The 21,921-nt window shown below is 49.2% G+C and overlaps 2 protein-coding genes across 3 annotated transcripts in view; one reads left to right on the top strand and one right to left on the bottom strand.

Annotated features, from left to right (window-relative positions):
- Positions 1 to 5,784: 5,784 nt before the first annotated feature.
- Positions 5,785 to 10,895, top strand: DNASE1L3 (deoxyribonuclease 1L3; the record flags this gene model as incomplete). The annotated part of the gene is made up of 8 exons (XM_082289129.1): positions 5,785 to 5,922; positions 7,376 to 7,464; positions 8,084 to 8,176; positions 8,434 to 8,546; positions 9,026 to 9,138; positions 9,455 to 9,612; positions 10,422 to 10,518; positions 10,767 to 10,895. The coding sequence occupies 8 exons, from the start codon at positions 5,785 to 5,787 to the stop codon at positions 10,893 to 10,895; spliced, it is 930 nt and encodes a 309-aa protein (XP_082145255.1).
- Positions 10,896 to 19,841: 8,946 nt separating this feature from the next.
- Positions 19,842 to 21,921, bottom strand: part of FLNB (filamin B) — a gene marked incomplete at its 5' end in the record, with an annotated part of 71,824 nt that continues 69,744 nt past the window's right edge. For both annotated transcript variants that reach the window (XM_082288919.1, XM_082288920.1), the window contains one exon: positions 19,842 to 21,643. In XM_082288919.1, the coding sequence (XP_082145045.1) occupies positions 21,456 to 21,643 (188 nt within the window). In that variant the 3' untranslated portion in view covers positions 19,842 to 21,455. The remainder of the gene's footprint in view (positions 21,644 to 21,921) is intronic.

Below are 21,921 nucleotides of genomic sequence, written 5' to 3'. Positions count from 1 at the left end.
ACATATCAGGCTGGTGTGTATCTTCAAGACATGCCAAAAAATTATGAGAAAACTTAATTAAATTGGAAATGAGATCAGCTCCAGAGTAAATGCAGATTGGGTCAAATCCTCACCCCACCTGTACTTTGATAAAGGATGTCCCTTTGGACAGGCTGGGGGAGGTGACAAAATTGGTGTAAAGGGCTTTCCAGGTCAGAGTTTACTACAATAATCTAAGCTTTTGATAACATGAACTGTCAGAACAGATTTATGACTAAAATCAAGGGGTTTAGGTGGCCTTTAGGTGAAGTTGAGGCTCAGCCTGTTTTGGGTTTTCTTTCTCAGTCAAGCTGAGCTAAACAAAGCTGAGCTTCTGCTGAGGTGACCTAAGTGGACATGGGAGGTATTTCACAAGCCTTCAAACGTTGTTTGTTCAGCTTCCTCATGCGGCCCCAGGCTCCCGTGGGACACGTGCAGGGCAGTGCTGACTCAGTGCAGGGATGGATTACCCACCCGATGGTTACTCCAGGCCACCTGGTGGGAATGCCCCTGGATACAGTCACAGCAAATGATGGTGCTTAAAATAGAGATGCTGAAGCAGAGACCTGCAGTGGTTTTATGTCGAAACAGGACATGAGCTAAGCGGGGAACCCACTCCTACAAGCTCCGTGTGCAGCCACAGGGAAGAGTCATTGAGAGTCTCCTTTGGTGGTGATGGGCTCCTCTGATCCAGCCAGTGCCAGGACAAGGCCACAGCTCCAACAGGTCACAGCCCTGCTGAGGGAGGTGGTTTGCAGTGCTGCGATCACTTTGCTGGGCAGGGGCTGAGGCTGCTCCTCTGTCCCAGCACAGTGGAGGAGAACTTGGGCACTCCAGATGGCACAGGGGAGGCAATGGGGAGAGTGCAGGGCACGGCTGGGCTCCCTGTGCCCACAGAGAGCAGATGAGCCTCAGGCTTCAGAGGAAACCCCAGCAGCTCCCTGGGCACCTCCTTAGGCCCCTGCAAGGCCATGTTTGGGGTGGTTGCAGTGTGGCAAGCCCGAATTAAAAGCCAGTGCCTGCTCTGACTTGCCCCATGAGTTTTGTTTCTTTTCTCAGCCTGCAGACAACTCATCCTGCAAGCTGTGGCAGCTGGCGAGGACCAAGTCACCCCTGCGTCACCCTCCAAGGCTGCTGGCATTTCGGAGCCCAGCTATGCTGGCCCTCAGCCAAAAATTACTCATTCCTAATGCCAGTGTTAGGAGCTGGGCTTCCCACCCGCACAGGGGCACAGCTTTGGTGCTGTGAGCAGGACAGACAATGACCACAACAATAACTTATGATGCAGTGGGAAACAAAATGTCTCTAAGTCAGAACAACCACATAATAAAAAGCCATTAAAAATAATCAGAATTAGCTGTCCCATGGCCCCAGAAACCAGGCAACGAGACATTTATGTAAACAGTCTTGTTTTCCATAGGAAGGTGGAAGCTCTGGCTGGATTCAGTCCAGTGTGGCTGTGGAAAACTCCGGCTTCTGCCTCACCGAACCGAGAAGCAGCCCACTAGGTGAAAGGTTTCCATGTTATTTTCCACTGCTGGGTGATGGATCTCCAGGGCACGCGGTGAGGCTGTTTGCAATCGTAACAAGTGACAGCACGTTGCCTTGGCGGGGTGAATCATCTCCCCGGGGTGACTTGTCCCCATTATTCCCACTGGTGCAGTGCTGGCCCTGTGGCACGATCCATGACAATGCCCAGGTCACTGTGGGCGTGGGAGAGCGCTGGGGCAGGTGGGTGCCCAGAGCCCACCACGGGAGCTGCTGCTGAGGAAGGCATTGCCATGCCCTGAGCAGTGCCTCTTTAATAACACACAGCTACCACAATTCATCCCCCAGGACAGGGATAAGATCTCGGCTCACCTCACCTCGGTTTGCAAACAGCAGCTCTGGGTGAGCACAGGGATAAATAACTCCTCTGGGCACCACCTGGAGCAGCCGCCCTGTCGCTCTTCAGGGGCTTCACTGCACAGCCTGGGACAAACACAGGAACAATGCTCCTGCCTTTTAAAACATTATAAAGCAAGACCTACTTGCCTAATAACAGCTTTCAATAATACTTTATTAACTCTACTCAAAGTTAATGCATATATTATGCACATTTTAATTACATCTTTAACTGCTAACAATAGGGGTGTACTTATTGGCACAAAACCTTATTTGGTGGCTGCAATATCTTTATGGCGGATTAACTTCAAAGCCTTATCTTGTTGTCATGCATCAAAACCTGTATTTCAGATTACCTCCTGCTCCCCTACAGCTCAGCTAAGCAGCCTCCTTCAAGAAACTGAAAGCATGATGTGGCTTTTTTCCTTCGACTGCCTTGTAGTGGGCAGGCTGTCATGCTTCAAACCACTAGTTGAACAATACTGACATATTAAATTGAAAAAGAAAACCCTATCAGAGTCCTGGACCAGCAAAGGAGTTGTGCTTTGGTGGTAATTAATTAAGTAGAACCTTTACCTTCCAGAATTATACATAAAAATTAAGTATCAAAGATTTGATTCAAAACATTCCGCATATCTTGCACACCAAATACTTTTACCCTGCATTGCACCAAAATGCCAGAGGGTAACACCAAGACAATTACTGCCATTATATTGGCACTGAAACCACTTCCCAAATCACCATATATGGCCTGAAGCCCAGCTATGAACTTCAGCAATACAAAATGGCCCAAGTATTTTGCTACTTATTAACTTGAAAGTCCGGGAGACTGCGATAAAATACTCTGCCTGATGGTTGTGATAAGGTCACCAAGAGCCCAAAGGTCATTTCATTTGCCCAAAGGAACCTACTTTTATGGTGATGACATCTTTGGGGCTGGCCCTTCCTGGACCTGCCCCTGCCACAGTGGATGTTTACAGAGTGGCAATTTGTGTAGAAATGGTAAAAATTAAGAAAAATGTTAACACCCTGAAGCCTGGTATGTGAAAGGGGAGTCCCCTTGTCCAGAAAACAGAGCTGTGGTGGCACCTGGGGAGCACCAGCCTGGGGGTGTTGGTCCCCACACTGCCCCTCACACCCAACACCACCTCTGCCCATGCTGCCCCTGGTTCCCTGGAGCCAATCTCCTCTTTGTGGGAACAGGCTAATGGGGATGTTGAGTGGGGAAGCAGGGACACCCCAATGGGCTGGGGCTCAGGCAAACCAGGCCAGCCTTTACACCCTTTGTTGAAAGGGCACAGCAGCACTGGTGCCAAACCCCTGACCAGCACAGACACCACATCTTTCCTACAGAGAAGAAATGAAGCTTCAGCCAAGCCCCAAGCACCCCATGGGTGCTCCCCCCTCATGGAGCATCCCGTGAGTCACGCTGCCCTTCAAGCCCAGAATAGGCTTCCTCTGCCAGAGCAGAAAGGGATGTGGGCTGACCCCTCAGTGTCTCCCTCCAGCCCTCCCAGGGAGGCACAGGAAACCTCAGAGATCCTCTCAGTCCAATTCTGCCAACAAAAACAATTCTCTGGGTTCCCTACAGGCAGCCAGGTCTGCAGCCAAAAGGAAGCAGCTGTGCCCGAAGGGAGAGGAGAAACCCCCACATGGCTGCAGAACCCTCACACCCCGCTGCCCCACAGGGCAGGCGTGTGATACAGGGACACATCTCACCCCATCCATCCCACAGCACCTTCTTGGGAGTGGGAAGAAGATGGAGGGCTGAGTTGCTGCTCCAGAGGTAGCGACACACCAGCCACAGCCCCCATGCACCCAGGACCGGCTGTCAGCAAAGCCTCGCCCAAGGGCCCCAGGCAGCACCTTCTCACTGCTCTGAGCTCTTGCCCAAACCGGCTCCTGCATTGCCCTCAGCTGCCTCTTCTCCCCTGGGATCAGGGAGAGGCTGAGGAGGGGCTTTATTAAGGAATGTTCCACAGGTACTGCTCAGCTGGAGAGGGTGTCCCTCACCTGGCATTAGTCCAAGTGGGAACAAGAACCCCAAACTGTTGATTTCATCACCATCTTCTTGTGCAAGAGCAGGGCAGCCCTGAACTGTCGGTGTTCATGCATCCACATGGAGCATGTTTTATGACCTGATAAGGAGCAAAGAGGACATGCACAGAAAGTGAAGTAAACAGGGAGTAAAGTGGTGCAGAAAGGAACATGAACTCCCCGTGTCACTCCCCACAGGTCGACTGGCTGCAGTTTGTCCTGGTGATAATGCCTGTGGTGGAAGAGAAAGGGGTAACTGACAAGCCAGGAGCCCTGAAGATAAACACAGCACCGACAGCCATGGTTCAGGGTCAGAGCCTTCATGGGCACCACAACAAGCACTTGCTCTTTGATGCCAGGGCAGCCAAAACAAGCCTGATTTGGGGGAGAGCTCTGGGTTTTGATGACTCTGACCCTGAGGCTGCAGCTGCTGTCACAAGCGTTCGGCTCAGGCTGTGCTTTTAGAAGGTTAAGCTGTAGATTTACACCCCTCTAAGGCTGTCACTTTCTCTCCCCTCTCTATTAGTTTCTTCCAGAGCCTGTCCTGCCTGGGAACACCTCACTGGAGAGCCAGAGGAGAGGAAGCACCATCTAAGCCCTGTTATTTTGGAGGATCACCTGCCCACTCCCCAAGTAGCTCTGTTGGTTGGCAACACCGAGGTAATGTGGTGACATGTCCCTTGCTGGCAGCCAGTGCTCCAAATTTCTGTAATGCCAAAAGGGATTTGTATGCCTATTCCAACACCTGCAGCCCATTCCCTGGAGAACTTGCCTCCCCAGCAAGGCCTACATCCCACTGCTTTCAGCTGTGCCATGACTTTGGGAGCCCCTCCCTGTGCTGTGCTTTGCGCTGTCTCCATCTGAGCCTGTTCAGTTGGTTCAGTGTTGGCAGCCATGCCCTGGTGCCTCTGGATCTAGACCTGCTCGGGTAGCAGGGTGCAGGCAGGCTGGATGTTCCCAGAGAAAGGAAGGAGGATGTGAAAGCACCCCATAAGCGCAGGGGGAAAAATTCAAGACACTTAAAGATGTCATTTAGCTTGACCTCTTGTTACACGTCCTGCCAGTATAACCTGGTTGAGAACCAACAAATGTGTCTCTGGCTGAGGGCTGACATGTGGTAGAGGATTGAGGGAGGGTAGGGGACGGTTTCCCTGCAAAGGCCACCTCGGGGGACCAAGCCATCCCACCTGCAGCATCCTCACTCAGGTGTTTTAGCCAAACTCCTGTGTCCCCTTCCACTGCACAGCACAAGCCGGACTCACATGCACAAACCAAGACTCCTGTGCTGGGGACATTTGGCCAGATTGACGACAGTGCTGGGACATCATGTATCTTCCCATGGCTGCCTGTCCATTCCAATGGGCTTCTGGTGCCCTCCAGAAATCCCAGTCTTCCCTCCTGCTGCTTCCCAGATCTGAAAGGCCACCCACCCCATCCTCTGCCTGGTCTTGACTGCTGGCCTGGAATGGCCCAAGGGAGCCTGGTCCTGGTCCAGCACTGCCCAGAGTGGTCCCAGTTGGTGCCCAGTCATGGCAAGCATCCCACAGCTGGTGTCTCGCTGTGGGGAGGGATGCTGTGTTCTGGCAGAGCGGTTGCTCTGCCAGGATTCAGAGGTTGGCTCAGAAGAGCCTGTTTTCCCCCCAGGCAGAAGTTCAAAGTCTCCATGTTGCTTTGTGCTGGGAGATGGAAGTGAGGGAAAGGAGGAAATGGTGATTCCTGTTCGTGATTGACACAGCTGACTGCTCAGTTTGACCTCCCAATCAGCCACAGGGGGACGGATGCATAAACACACACACTCATACATATTTACAGGCACGCTCACAGCAACGCATTTTGCCCAGGTCCATGAAGATGTTGCTCTTCTTCTTACTTTCACTCTTCCATTTCACCCCATCTCTGAGCCTAAAAATCTGCTCCTTCAATGTGAAGTCTTTTGGAGAAACTAAAATAGCCAAACCTGAAGTCGTCGATGTCGTGGTAAAGGTACGTTCGTTTGCTGGGACGAGACAGACACTGAGCTTTCCAAGGGTTTCTTAGATGCAGAATCTTGCACTTTATTTGTCTTTCACAGTTAAATATCAAGTAAAAAAAAAAGAGCGAATTATTTAAAAAACATAATACGCTTAAAGTAAAGATCAGCCTGTGTTTGAACAGAATGTATGTTGTTATTTTAGCCTTTATGGGAATAAAACAGAAACAATATTTGCTGTTTCCTTTGCAAATTGAGTTAGGAAAGGAGGAAAACCTCAATGCACAGTAAAAATAATTTTCACTTTGAATCCACAAAGCTTTGTTTTGTGATACGTTATTTACCTTCCTTATGTGCTAGTTATTATCAAATATTCTTGTCTAATTAAACCTATTCTCAGGACACCAAATAGTATCTGTCATATTAGAGTCTGGTAGAAATCTGAAAAGCCCAATTACTAATTTCAGTAAGTAAACCCTCACCATCAGGCTGCCTCTGCAGAAGCTGAAGATTACCTTGCTTCTAAAAAGAACCACCTTTTAGACTTGTAGCTTTGAAAATGCCCTCCAAGATGCCACAGTGAGGGAGGACGTGGGGCTTGGCATTAGTGCATGCATGGGGTGGCTGTGCATGCAGAATGGCACCAATGAGCAGTGGCACCATAGCTGCATTTATTTTAGTTCCTTTTATTGCTGACTGGCAGAGAAGGGTAGTTTGCTTGGCTTTGCCATTCCCAGACCACTCTTCCTATACAGCCATCATTGTGGGCTACATATACTAACTTACGGGGCAACTTAGATAATTGTGGGTAGGTTTCAGAGGGCAAAAAGGGGCTTTTTTTCCTGACAAAAATCACCCACAAAGTTTAAAGAACAATGAAACTAGGGGCAGGGGGAAGCTCCTGAGAGTGTTTGGCTTTGTGTGATCTGGGCTTTCCCACGGGGAATCCCACCAGTAGCTGTGGGAGCTGAGCCTGCAGTCCCTCTGAGGTGTGCAGTCCGCTGGTGTCGGGACCCCATTTTCAGACAGGGCGTTTCTTTGGGCTCCAGGGGCTATTTCAGAGGAGTCTGCAACAAACTGAGACAGGTGAATGCTGACCATGGGGAAGGAGTGGGGCAGGGCAGAGGCAGCACCCCAGCAGTTGTGGTGATGGTGGAATCAGGCTCATAACAGGGGCTTTTGCTGCTCCTTCCCTTCCACACTTCCTCCTCAGGGTCAGGTGCTGAAGTTTTCCACTAAATCTGAAACCATTCTGCTCCCGGCTTCTCTCTCCCAGCTCCTGCTGGGGCATGCAGCAGCTCTGAAAGCAGAAGAGCGTTGTTCCAGCCCCTGCTCCCCTCCCACGATCCCAGGCTGGGTGCCAGTTCTTCCACAAAGGACTTCCTCCATGCCTGTAACCACTTCCTTCTAACCCCTTCCTAATCCTCTAAGACCAGCCATGTGCAAACTTCCTCCTGCCCCTTGCAGATCGTTTCCCGCTGTGACATCATGTTGCTGATGGAAATAAAGGACAGCAAGAACCGTGTTTGTCCTCTCCTGGTGGAGAAGCTCACCAGGTAGGGTGGCCATGGGCAAATGGACAAATATTGGGAAGAGCCTGTGCTCAGCTCAGTGCCACCTTCCTGGGGCAAAATCTTAGGATCTGGGCTCTGTCCCAGTGTCAAGGAAGGACCAGGCTCTGGCAGTCGCGCTGAGGGACAGGAGCAAAGCCAGTTCCAGACCACTGCAGAACACATTTTAGAATGAGTATAACCAAGTTAAATTCAATTTGGTACGGAGAAGTTCCCGAAGGAGAAAAAAAGGAAGGGGAAATGCCCTCACTGGGCTGGCATCAGGCTGCAGCAGAACAGCCACCTTCCTGCAGGGCTCGGAACTGCTTTAGATTAGGGATTGCCTGCCTGGAATGACAATCCGGAAGAAACAGCAGCGTTCGGCTGGCTGGACATGAGACCCAGCTGAAAGAGAAGACAGAGGCTGCAATGAGCAGGGAGAGGGTGGAGTGGAGAGCCGGTGATGGAGCAGGGGTCCAGCTCCTGAGAAGGGTTTAGTGTCTGTACCCACCTCCCTCTGAGGTCAGGCAGGCAACACCCAGACCCTTGGGCACACGCAAAATTATCTCCCTCTCAGTCCCCTGTGAGTGCCGAAACAAACGCAGGAACACCACTTTCCTTCCAGCCAGCTGACGGGGCCAAAGGAGGAGTACAGGTGCGTGGCCAGCGAGAGGCTGGGAAGGAACAGCTACAAGGAGCAGTATGTCTTCATCTACAGGTGGGTGAGCCCCCTTTGCCAACAAGCCAGCCCTCCCCCTGCCCTCTGGGGCACAGACCCTGGAGATGGGCTGGACATGGTGGTGGCTTTGCTCTGAGGGAGCCGGAGAGGCTCTGCAGGTGGCTTGTGCTGTGCCTGGATGTGGGGATCATCCCAGCACAGCCACCAGTGTGGCTGTATCCATCCCAGACTACGGCCTGGGGCCCATGTCAGAGCACGGAGTCAGTGCTAGACATGGCCCGTTCATTCTGCTGCAGGCAAAATCAGGTATCGGTGAAACAAACTTACCAGTACCCTGACACCCAGCCTGGGGACGAGGATGTCTTCTCCAGAGAGCCCTTCGCCATCTGGTGGCAGTCTCCCAAAACCGGTGAGGTGTTTCAGAAACAAGTCTTTGTCCCCCTGTGAGTCAGCAGGGGCACGTCGAGGGCAGGCTCAAGGGGCTGCATCCAGACCCCACACTGCTTTTCCTTCCGAGAGCAGCATTCTCCCTTCGGGGCCGCTGCCTCTGGGAAAGCCCACAGCCCTGCACATGCCCTGCTGGGAAAGCCTCTGCTGCTGCCGTGGGCAGTGGGTTGGTGGATGCATTCCGTGCTGCTGGCATAGCCTGGGAGCAGTTTCTGTGTGGGTGCTGGGTCAGGGTTTGCCTGCACTGGCACAGCTCAGGCCCAGCTGAGCACCTGGAAGGGGACGCTGTGCAACCACAGAGATCACCCTGGTCCAAAGTCACAGCAGAAGCTGTTTCTTCCTCAGAAAACCCCCCTTGCTTGCAAGTCAGTCTCTGTTTCCTTGTGACTCATTCTCTGTTTAACCATTACGTTTTTCTTGTTGTTCTGCCTTGTTTTGAAGCTGTCAGTGAGTTTGCTATTATCCCTCTGCACACCACACCAGACACAGCAGTGCGGGAGATTGATGAGCTCTATGATGTGTACTTAGATGTCAAACAGCGCTGGAAAACCGAGGTTGGTTGCCACATCTGTGTCACTAACAGGGCTTTGGTACTGAGTCACTGGCCAAGTTATTTGCTATTCGGAGCTGAAAACCTTAAACCCATTGATAATGAGCCCCAGTTTGAGTATCTCTTTGGTGTATTTTCATTGAGTTCTCCACATTTTATACAGTAAACCTGATCACCTAATAAAACTATTATCAGCATACCTTGGTGTGCCCAGCAGAAAGGAAAAGCCCCACTGCATCCATGGACCATAGTAATCCTCCTTGGTCTTCTTCTGAAAATCTGTCCTCATGATTACATTTGGAAACTCTCCTACCTTCCAGAACTTCATCTTCATGGGGGACTTCAATGCTGGGTGTAGCTATGTTCCCCAAAAGCAGTGGAAGAACATCCGTCTGAGGACTTACTCCGAATTCCTCTGGCTAATTGGTGACAAAAATGACACAACGGTGAAGAACAGCACAAGATGCGCATACGACAGGTAAAGGGCTCACTGCCAAACCACCCACTGGTTATGACTGTCTGAGAGAAAAATTGTATCAAAAGGTGCCAGTGACCAACAGAGAAAACAAATGTACATGAGGCCACCAAAGATAAAACAGTGCCCAGGGAAAATGTGATCCAAATGCTTCTAGTCAGGAGCACAAAGCCCTTTGCAGAGCAGCCTGGGCAGGATTTACACAGAACCAGCCACTGCTGCGGCTCAAGTGGGGACGGATGACAGGACAGCCAGCAGCACTTCTCATCTGCAGAGAGCCCTGCAGACACCTGGCAGGAGGTGCTGCTGCCTTCTCCATGCCAGCTTTGCACCATGGCTTTTGCTCTTACATTTGTAATTTGGATTGACAGATGCACAGCAAGGTTCTGCTCAGGGAGGGGACACCTCACCTTACCCTGGACATGTGGCAAGTCCTGCTGCCACTGCAGTTCCCTCGGCAGGGAAAAGAATACATCAGCTATCAGAGCCCAGAGTCCTCTTGAAGAACAAGTTTCTGGGTCTTTTTGTATCCAGAGCAGGGCTTTGAAATTTGCAGCATTGTTGGGTGGGTTTAGACAGAAGTCATTTAATGTTGGTTCCAAGGCCAGTGCACACCAAGATATTTTTGTGCCTTGCTGCCAAGGAGGCACCTAAAGGAGCTGACATCCCTGGGGGGGCAGCCCATGGGTAACAACAAACCACACATAGCTGTGACTTCATCAGAGCTACCTCTCTGGCCACCAGCTCAGTGCAGAGTGGCTGCCACAGGTCAGGCACCCCATCACAGCACCGCATTCCCTTGCTCCTTGCAGGATTGTGGTCAGTGGACAGAAGCTCATCCAGGCTGTGGTGCCACACTCTGCCAATATCTTTGATTTCCTGGAGGAGTTTCAGATGACTGAGGAGCAGGTAGGCACAGCACAGCCTCTCCAGCAGCAGGGAAGGGCTGTCATGGGAGCACAGAGCCAGCAGTGTCCAGGCAGTGCTGAACACAGACCTGGCTGTAAAACCAGGTCACTGGTGATCATCCCTCCCAAAATGATGCAATGCTCACGTGCCACCTCCCCACATCCAAGCACTGCACACCCACTTTCCACCCAGGCAGGGCTTGGAAAGAGTACGGGTGACTCCCAACCCTCTGTGCCATTGTCTTGCAGGCGCTGGGGGTGAGTGACCATTTCCCAGTAGAATTTGAGTTAAAAGCAAAAAGTGGCTTCTTCAACTGGCTGAGATCGAAGTTTTCAAAGAAGAGGAGACCAAAGAAGAGCCTCCGATCAAGATCATGAATGTGCTGAGTCCTCGTACAGGGCATGGAAATACACAGATGCCAACAGATCTCGTAGAAGACCAGTGCAGATAAACTCATAGCAAGTGCAATATTTAGTGGGGAAAAAACCCCAAATATCTTATTAGATATATATTTCAAATATTTTGAGCAATAAGGCAAATTAAACCTTCAGGATGCTTTTTCTTCATTGTGTACAAAAATAAATCAGCTAGAAGCAGCACACTGTACTGATCACAAATGTAAGGAGCTACTGCAGGGCTAAAATACTTCTGTGTACTTTACCTGAACACCTGAAGGGCAGGGAGCCATGTTCCCATGGGCTCTGGAGCCCTGCCATTCCTCTGCAGCGGCAGAAGGATTAAAAGGACCTTTTTGCATCGTATGTGTGTCTGTGTATGTTTATGCTTCAGAGCTGCAACCAGCGGGACATGAGTCTGTACCTGGTGGTTTGCAACGTAGAATGTTGCTGAATTTAGAGTATTTCTCAGTGAGGGGTTTAAATTGCTCTCAGCATCCAGGGATTGGGGAAAGACAGAAAGAAAAGACAGAGGGACAGGCAGTGAGAGCCCCTTTTCTGCACTGCCCCAGCTCGGAGCAGCAGGAAGCTGGTGGTTCTCACCCCTGCCCACCTGCAAACCTCAGGTGAGAAGTCCTAGGAATCCCAGGTGACACTGCTGCCAACAGAGTGTCATAAAATTCACATTAAAATCTGATTTCAGCATCCTGACGTGGAAGTGAACTGCATCCCTCCCTCCCTCCAAAAAAAAAAAATCTCCATGGCAGCTCACAGTCCTCTGATGAACCAGACTTTAATGACGACTATTTAATGTAATGGTGCAGCAATCTGTTTTCCTAGCTCAGCCCACAGGCTGTATTTAGTGCAAACCAAACCCTTCACACAGATGGCATCTGGGGAGTGGGAATAATCCAACTGTTAGTAGAGACAAATATTCATCTCCCTTCATCAATGCACCCCAGGTTGCTTGCTGAAGGGGCAGGGAGGGCAGGCAAGTGAGAGAGGCTTTGTGGGGAGGAAAACAGTTTGGCCTTTGTGAAACCCACTCTTCAGGGAGAAGAATTTGAGGAAAGAAACTAAATCAAGAGAAAATTATCCCCGGGGGGTGTGTGCAAGGCAGACAACAAATCCTCCAACTTTCAGTAGCAATTAGACTTGAAATGATCCAGCATTTCATATGCTCCCTCACTTATACTGCTGTCAATGCACAGGAAAAAGCCTGATTTAGAACAAATATTTACATTGGGATTTTTATAGAGATGCCACCGTCTGGCTGACATCAGTGATGGTTCATGTGAAGGCTGAAATCAGTCTGGGTCTCTGCACTCACATCTTGCTCCTATGTAAGCACCTTCTGTCTCCTGGCTTTCAGAAAGGAGCAGTACACAGAGAAAGAAATCGCCCTCCAGAAAAGCAATAATGGACACATTCAGTCAAGAAAGAGATGTAATTACAGCTAAGTTTTACTGAAAATATTTGTCCTTATTTGCAGTATTGGGTATAGCCCTTTATCCAGCACTTGAAGATAAGAGATGTGGGCAAAGGAGTGATGTCAGTGGCTGTGGATCCAGAGCAGCATGCTGGGTTTGGCTGGGATGGAGTGAATTTTCTTCACAGTAGTTGCATGGAGCTGTGTCTTGGATTTGTGCTGAAAACCGTGTTGATAACACAAGGATGTTTTTGTTACTGCTGAGCAGTGCTTACACTGAGTCAAGGCATTTTCTGCCTCTCTCCCCACCAGCGAGTTGGCTGGGGATGCACAAGAAATTGGGAGGGGATACAGCCATGACAGCTGATTCCCACTGACCCAAGGGATATCCCATACCAAATGGAGTCCTGCTCAGCACTCAAAGCTTGGGGAAGAAGAAGGGCTCATCTTGCAGAGATACTGAGCACCTAACCAACAGAGACACATCGTAATGCAAAATGATGCTCCTCCATGGAGAGCTGGGACACTGTTTTGTGGGATTCACAGCAGAGAGACAGCATCTGCACTCAGATTGTATGTCTGATAGGGGCTGGGAGGTGTCCCAAACTCCTACTGTCAGCACAGTCCATCTCTGTAGATATTCATTAGACAATATTATAATTACATCCTAAAATATTTAGCAGTTCATGTCATCTCTAGATTTTCCCCACTGGGGATAATTACCCAGCTGCCCCAACTGCAAAGGGGTTTTTAAGTTGTTCCAGTCTGCAGGAGTCTCAATATATTTTGCAGCCAGAACAAAGTTTCTCTTTCTGATGAATAAGGCTTCTTGAGCTTTATTTATGATCAAACAGAAGTTTTTCACTGGGAATCCAAAATTCCTGGAGAGACTTTGTCTCATGCAAGCCAGGTCTCAGATCATGGCTGGGAGAGAAACAAAGAGGCTCTTCAGAAGCTGAAAACTCTGTTTCCTCCCCAGCAGCCCTGTTCAGGCGAGAACACAGAGCAGAGAGGGTTCAGCTGAACAAAAAGTGCTAAGACCCCCAATCCCTCAGGTTGGGGTCCTTGGGAAGCCCTTGTACAGTGCATGGTACCGGGCATCCTCGCTTCCCGTAGTCCCGAGGTCTCCACTGCCCCACAGACAGACCCCTCCCCAGCCCACAGAAGGTCTCTCTGCCCCTCACCCCACAGAAACCCACACGAGGAAGGTTTTTACTGCCCTGGGAGTGTGAGTCCCTTGGCAGGGAAACCCCCAGGAACCCACAGCAGCAGCCCAAAGCAGGACTGCCTCTTCTCTGCAGCCTCTATCATCTCCCCTGGATAGGTTTGTCCTTTTGCACCTTCACCTGAAGAGGGCTCATGTCCTCTTCCTGGCCTTGGCACTGCTCCCCACTAACCCACAGCCCAGACACCTCTCTGCCTGCCCCACAGGGTGAGAGACCCTTTGGCCCAGGGCAAGGCTCTGCCTACCTCCTTTTGCCTCTTTTGAGCTACTGGCAGCAATGAGGACACAGGAGAGCTGGTACAAAATCCCACAGGGACCCACCTGGCTTCTTCTTTCAGGGTCTGTACCGAATATCCAATCTAAACCTCCCCTGGTGCAACTTGAGTCTGTTTCCTCATCCTGTCACTTGTTACTTGGGAGAAAAGACCAACCCCCACCTGGCTACACCCTCCTGTCAGGTCTTGTAGAGTGATAAGGTCCTCCCTGAGCCTCCTTTTCTCGAGGCTAAACAACCCCTGCCTCAGCTACTCCTCACAAAACATGTGCCCCAGACCAGATGTACACACGTACAGATGTTTGGCCACATAGAGATGTGCAGCAAACAACAGAGCTGCAGCCCCCAGAAGGGCTGTGTTGTGCTGTCACACAGCAGGCCCGGTAGCACTGATAGCAAAATCAAAGGCAGAAAAATCAAAGAGTCCCCCAGTGTGATACCAGCAGCCGGTCTAAGCCTGGCTGTTTCATGGCTCCCTCAGCCTCTGGAGGGGTTGTGGGAAGAACTCGTGCCCCGGGCTGGAGTTGGCCACTCACTGACCAAGCATGTGCCACGGAAAAGGAGCGCGAGTGGAGCAGGGGCTTCCTGGGCGGTGCTCATGTGGCACTCTCGGGGAGCTCCTGCCAGCAGCCCAGAGCTCAGTGGTCCCTGTGGGGGCTTTTCTCTGCCAAGCAAGCCTGGAGATGGAGCGCAGGAGGTGAGGGCAGCAGTCATCTTTCTCCTGCCTCTAGTCAAAAGATCCACAATTTTAGAAATCGCTTTTCGCCCTCCATCTGTGGATCGTTAAGAGCACCTGCAAGCTCCATCAGCCCCTTGCCCAGAGTAACGCGGTTTTCCCTCCTGCCCTGCGCAGCCAGGCACACATGAACTATTATTAGGGCCCCCTCTGGTGGCATCGCTGTTAAGTCCCGGCTGTCTGGGGGATTCCCGTGGAATTCACACCCAGACCCCTCAGCACGGCCAGCAGACCCAGCGGCGGCAAGGAATGGGAATGTCACTCTCCTCAGCTGAGAGCTCATGGATCTGCATGACCCCGTGTTCTCCAAGCAGACCTCTTCACTCACTGCAGACAGCCCCTGGCTGACCCCAAGGAGTCCCTGGGCCCCCTGTGTTTCTAAATGGGTTTTGCAATAAAGGGGGAGCACATTGCTGGCTCCAGGCCTGGTTATTCATGGCCCACAGTTGTTTAGCTGGGAAACGCGCTGTGATGACCCTCACGAGGTGGCAGCAGCTCCCAGGATCAGGTGCTGGCAGGTTACAGGGCACATCTGCCCCCGGGACCCCTTGGTGTCCCTGCCATCCCTGCACCAGGAGCACCAGGGCAGCTGGCTTGGTCCAGCAGCGACCACAGCCTTTCCTGGCTGTCCAGCCCCTTGGGATGTCTTCTAGTGACTGTGTTTCTGCTCTTTGGTAGTTTGTTCCTGGTTTGGGGGAAGATGCGAGGCCATTCTGGCACCAGTGCCATCATCCCCTCTGTCACAGATGTCACTGACCCTTTCCCTAGTGCCAGGGGAAACTGCAGTTTGGATCAGAGGCTCTTTGTGCAATCACAGAATATCCTGAGTTGAAAGGGACCCACAAAAATCATCAAATCCAACTCCTGGCCCTGCCCACAACAACCCCAAAATTCACATCACATGCCTGAGAGCATTGTCCAAAGCGTTTATGAACTCTGGCAGGCTTGGGGCCATGACCACTTCCCTGGGGATCCTGTTCCTGGGCTCAACCACCCTCTGGGTGAAAAACGTTTTCCTAACAGCCAGCCTAAACCTCCCTGAGCTGGGCTTAGCCCATGTTCTTCTTCATCATCCTGAGGGTTCAGGGACACAACCTCTGCACTCTCACCTGGTATAAAACCACAAGCACCCTTTCTCTGCAGGCTGGTTTTCCAGCCAGTGTGAAAAACAAGGTTAAATGCTTTGTGTGCCATTTTAAATAGAGAGTCTCAGCTGTCAGTGTTTGCAGGGGCAATTTTCTGGTAGAGAGAAGACAGATTTATAGGAATTAATTTCCATATTGGCAAAGTAACCAAAAACCTCCCCTGAAAAGCTCTGCAAATGCTGGCATTGAGACATGAAGGCTTTCTGTGCCTCTCTGCTGGGAGGAGAGCCTGACGCCAGCCATTTTTGAGGAAGCCAGATGCAAAATCCCATCCCCCAAACAAAACACCCTAGCTGGACATCACTGTCAGAAGGAAATACCCTCCCCAGGAAGGCTAGCTCCTCCATGGGGCCCAAAGGACTCGGGCTTCCAGCTTAGCAGGGATGTAAATATTTGCAGTACCAAGGTCCTGCAGAAAGGCAGCTCAGCACAGGAAAGAGCTGTCAAACATACCTCTAGGTCCTCCTAAATAATATTTTCCTATTAATTTTTTTTTTTAAAAAATCATATATACTAGCTTTTCATTCATGGCATTTAAAGAATGTGCTTTAAATCTCAGTCAAATTAACAGCGACAGGAGCTATAAATCCAACCTGATTTAGTGACGATATTTTTTCTAAGCATGCAATATAAATTCACAACTATGAAAATTAACCCTGAAAGTCTAAGAAATTCTGAAAAGCCATTTAAAAGCCTTTTCCCAGGAGGCCCTGGGGAAACAGCCCCACACAAGAGGGGAGCCTGGCAGCAGGGCTGTTTTGATAACCTTCAGTGAAAGGGACCTGAGAATATTAACCATTACTGGAGGCTGGGGAGGAAAAAAATGCTGCAGCCCTCCCTGCTGCTTTTCCAGCTCAGATGGAGCTGTGAAGATGTGGCACCTGGGATGGGGATGGAAATATCTCTAAGTTACCGTAACACCAGGAAAAAAAATTACTTTAAAAAATAAACATTTTTTAGAGGAGTTTGGAAGTTTGATGCTGAAAGGTTCAGGTACCAGCTGGGTTTGGGAACAGGGCTGGGTGCTCCAGTGCATGATCTGCACCACTGCTGTCAGCAGCAAAATTCCAAACACTCCTTTCTGCTGCTCTGGATGTGGACAGATGTAATAAATAAGGAAGAAAAATAAGAAAAAGAAGATCCTTCAAGCTAGCACAAAGCACAGATAAGCACCTGGGGCTGCTGCCAGCACCTTTGCAAGGCCCCATTCCTTGGGTGCCAGAGCTGTCCCTCACCTGGCAGAGGACAAACTGGGCAACCAGTTTCATTTGGCTCATGGGAGAGCATGGCACAGCCAGCTGTCGTAATAACAAATGGTTTGGAAAGAGTCTTTCCTCAAACAAATAAAAAACACTGTGTAAAAAAGCATTGTGCCATTCCCTGAATTAAGTTTCATGCAACTCCATCCCAGTTTCTGTCAAGTGATGTCTGTTTATATGTAACCACCTTGGATAGGCTTTTATATGTGATTTATACAGTTTGTTCCCTTTTTTCCAGTTGAAAAAGGTGCATTGTCCGCACTGCAAGTACATTTCAATTTGGAGTAAAAAAAGAAAAAAAGGAAAAAAATCAAGTAAGTTTAAAACAAATAAATGCAGAAGTTAAAAGTGAGTAGAGAAAAAAAAAGCAGCTTCTGGATTAGAAATTTCACAATCTCACTTTCAATGGACAATTAGAGGGAAAAGTAATTAAAGGGTTTGCATCATCTGACCAAACCCAGAGCCCTGCTAAGCAACAGCCCTAGCACCCACATTGTCAATGCACCTGGCAGACATCAGAGCAGGTCAGGGCTTTTTAGGGGTGAAGGGAGATCCAGCTTGGACACACGAAGTGCTCTGCAAGGCCCAGGCCTCAAGACTGACCACTGCAGCAACACGGACAAAAAAATTAAGTATACTGGATCACCTTTACATATACACATACACATATACATACATATATAGATAATGATTCAAGGATTAATTATGTAAAGATTTAATGTAAAGATTAATTGTGTAAAGATTAAATAATTTGAATTATTAAAATAAATAGTGTATTTAAAATAATTTAAATTATATGAAATATTTTAAACAGTTAAAGTTATTAAAATAATTTAAATGTATATATTTAGTTTATTATAGATACTCACAGCTGCACAAAGCAAAATGCAATTCTCAGTTTTGAGCAACACCCCAGTATATGAGGTATTGGCCATGCTTGGCTGCAGAGATATCCATCAGAAACACAGAGCCAAGGCCATGGACAGCCGGAGGTGGCTGAAGAGGGAACTCCAACAGCTCCCCGAACCAAAGGAGATGGCCAGTGGGCAACCAGTGCAGGTGAGACCCCAAGGTATGGCAGGAACAAGCACAGCCCAGGGTCAGGGACGGCTACAGGGCAGACTTGAGCTGCAGGATGAGAAGGACAGGCTGAGTATATGGGTTGTGAGGAGCTCCAGGACATCATCTCCAAAGACTCCTTCTCTTTGCCCATGGAGATGTACAAATGCATCCCACCAACACCAGGCAGGGGGATGGAATGCTCTGGAGCTACCCTCCCATGGCAACTGCTGTGCTGCAGGGACTTACCTTCCACCACCCACCAAAATACCCAGTGAACCCCTCAGCTGTGCCATGGGTCCCAGCCTGTGCTCCTGTGTGGCAGTGCCCTGCCCTGGGTCACTGGCCAGCAGCAGGCAGGGCTCCAGCTGGCTACCAGGGCACTACCACATCTGGTGCAGTGCTCGCAAGACAGCTTGGGCCAGCTGCAGAGGGATGGAGGAGTTCCCAGTGGCACTGAGGGAGTAAGTGGCTAAATCCTACTGCTAACCACCATCAAGGAGAGAGACTACAAACAAAGAAAAAGAACAAGTTCAGCCAAACTGGTAGAAAGGCACTGCCACACCTGAAGGCAAAAACCTGATGCCAGTCCTCTTTCTATGCGGAATAAAGTGCATCTTGTACTATTGCAAGTCTACCCAGCAGGAGGCACTGGGACACCAGTAACCGAATACATGACACACCAGCCCCACTGCACTTTCACAAAGGTTTCTAAGTGCCAAAAGCAGGGCAGAATGTCCCCCAAAGCACTGATCTGCGCCCAACACAAAGTCAGTCCTCAGCTGGCAGAGCTGCCGGGGTTAGCTGAATATTGTTGCCCAAAACCAACCCTTCCAAGAAGCTCTTCCCAACACCACCACTGGGTGCTTGCTATCCTTAGCAAAGTAATTTTTGTGGCCACTCCACAGCCATCAGTGCCCAGGCCAGGCAGAGATGGTCACTTGAAGCAGAGCTTGGTTTTTATTGAAGGTAACCCCAGCCACAGTAACAACCAGGGTCCATCAACTTCACAGCCAACTCCTGCTAATTTCAGCCAGTGTCATTAAACCGAGACAAGGGGCAACAGGCAAGAGAAGGCCAGGCAAGAGCAGGATGACTGGAACATAGGAGTTACACAGGTGAGACACTCTCAAGGTTTACTCACCCCAACAGCTGTATCCAGGTTTTTTTGTTTTGTTTAAAAACATTGAATAGGAGGCTCACGCTGACGTAGCACAAGGCTAATGAAACACAGTTAACTATAAAAAGGAAATAATCTGATAAACCTCAGGCAGGAAAGTCCTTGGCAGTCACTGCATCTCAGGTTTCACCGGGGCTTTCAGCAGGAGAGTGTTTGGGAAAACATCTGCTGGTTTCCATGGCTGTGCCTGGAGGTGCCGGCCCCAGGTGCAGGGAGACACCTTCTGCAAACAACCCCGGGGATCCCGGGGGGAGCAGCGAGTGCCGGGAGCGCCCTGGGATCAGAGCCCAGCTGGCAGCTCTGGGCACACAGCACTGCCTCCGTGCCTGGGGTCTGCACAGTGCCAACCAGCACAGCTGTGTAATGCTCCATCCACACTGTGCCCACTGTACCCTGTACATTTATGCCATGTACTAAACTTCTGCCATTTTGTTTAAAGGGTGAAAAAAATGGTTTCAGGGAAAAAAATTAATGGTGCTGAGGTTCTGCCCAAATTTTCACAGCTACCTGCACAGGCCATGGCCTATTTGGTCTGCCTGAAGCTGCTGTGTGGTGAAGTTTCAGTGTGAACTCTACTGACTACATATGAAAAGAATCCGATGTTGTTTTTAACATGCACATTTTAATGAAGCAAACATTTCTATTTAATAAGTTATAAGATACAATTTTACAATCCTGCATTTTATTCCAGTTTATTTTGGTTTTACTTTCTAGTTTACAATGTAGTGAGCATTTCACATTAAGGCACAAAAAAAGCACAGTAAAAAAAAAAACCCAACCTTCCTTTATTTTCCCAATAACTGTGCTGGAGAGTAGTGCATCCACACATAACTACAGAACTGTAAGCACGAACTTCTCCCGAGGGACAGTGACATGTCAACAGGTTTTCAACAAATTCTACCTTCTCCAAATTGCAGAGTTAGAGCTCATCAGGAGAGTTTATTGAAGCCCCAGCAGCTGACAGCAATTCAGATATGCACTTGGGAAGTAGTATGGAGTAATCTGGGACAAACAGACAAGTTACAAGGAAGTTTCCACTCCCTAACCCTCAGCAGCAACAGCGGTTGCAGCACAAAGGGGATTTCAGGAGAGATGAGTTTGCTTCAGGCATGTCCTTGGACTGAGATACAATAAACACCTTGCACCAAAGAGGGGTTTGTTCATTGATATTGCTATTACTGGTACTGCTATTATTGGTATTGCTATTACTGGTAACTTCACAGACCCAGCCTGTGTCCCACTGCAGATGTAGGTCCCATTCTCAGAATGCCTTATTTGCGCCCCATCTCAGCCACCAGCCTGGCCTGCAGCCTCCCGGGAAAACCACTGGTCATCTTCTCAACACACCATGGTGCTGTGGACTGCAGCGACTCTGGGTCTCACAGGTGACAGCCATGCCTAGCTCAGCAAGTTCAGGGGCTTCACCTAACCCAACCAACCCAGGGCTTGTTTTTAAATCAAAAGAGTGGGGGGCGGGGGTTACCTGTGAAGTTACAGAAACATCACCAGCATCCCAAGCTCATTAAAAACCGCATTACTAGCATCATGGCCAAAAAGCTACCTGTCTATAGAGTTACAAAGCATTAACATAGAGAGGCTGAAAGATTACAGGAAGTCATTTTCAGTCTGCTTTTGGTTTGCTATAAAAGATAAACTTTTTCTAAATGTAAACCGTTAGCAAAGCATTTTCAGAAACATTTTAAATTTGAGTGGTAAAGCTACTTATAGTAGCTTTTTATAATGTTAAGCATTAAAATTGATCAAGTATACAAAGGCACCTATTATAGTACCAGTTTTACCTCATTTCTTTACAGAAAAGAATTTGAACTGGGGACAGCCCAAGTCATATTCCATAACTAAAATGTAAAGTCTCCAGTCAAATAAAATCAGTAGTTAAGATACCCAATTACAAAAACAAATTCCAGTTTTCAATTAACATCTAAAGTCTTTAACATCCGCAAGGGAAATTAGTGTCTAGTCATCCACATGATTCTCCAAACATTAACAGTGACCCGGACAGTACTACAAAGGTACAATTTGAGGAGATATTAAATAGATTGACATTAGGTTGGTAAGTAGGATAGAAGTGAAATGCTTGTAAAAACAGTTAGAGTTTGTCTGACTATTGAAATGTGAGCTTTGTGTATCTAGAAACTGCATTTTGCAACAGGACTGCACCCAGTACAACTCTACATCTGAACTGCAAACACAGAGAGCGCCTGACACTCAGCGGGTTTATGGAACGGTGACGTGGAAGGGACTCCCAGGAATGTGCTCGTCACCCCACTTCACTGCCAGGACATAGTCACCCCTTTCCTTGACAACATAAGCGACGTTGTACTGATGGCTGCCCAAATGCTTGATGGACACCTCTTCGCACGGTATTGTAGGCCCATGTACGCCAACTAACAGCATGTTGGAACCTACAGCAAAACACACCACTGTTAATATTCCTGAGCTTAAACAAGGCAGGGTGGCTGTACCATAACATACTGGCTCTGTAACACATGGACTTTGTTATTTTAATTCAGAGAGTGGTAGCTGAGTCATACATCAGATTAATTTGGTATAAGAAGGAATCCTATATTAAAATGCTTTCAACCTCAGAGGTGAGGGTCTAATCTGTGCTTTTTGCCAGACCTAACAGGTTACCACTATCTAACTACAGGTTACCACTATCGAAGTAGAGCACAGGAGACAT

Source organism: Coloeus monedula (assembly GCF_965178545.1).
Source record: "Coloeus monedula genome assembly, chromosome: 11".
Lineage (NCBI taxonomy): Eukaryota > Metazoa > Chordata > Aves > Passeriformes > Corvidae > Coloeus > Coloeus monedula.
The sequence above is the reverse complement of the archived record's forward strand: the minus strand, read 5'-3'. Positions and strand labels throughout refer to the sequence as shown.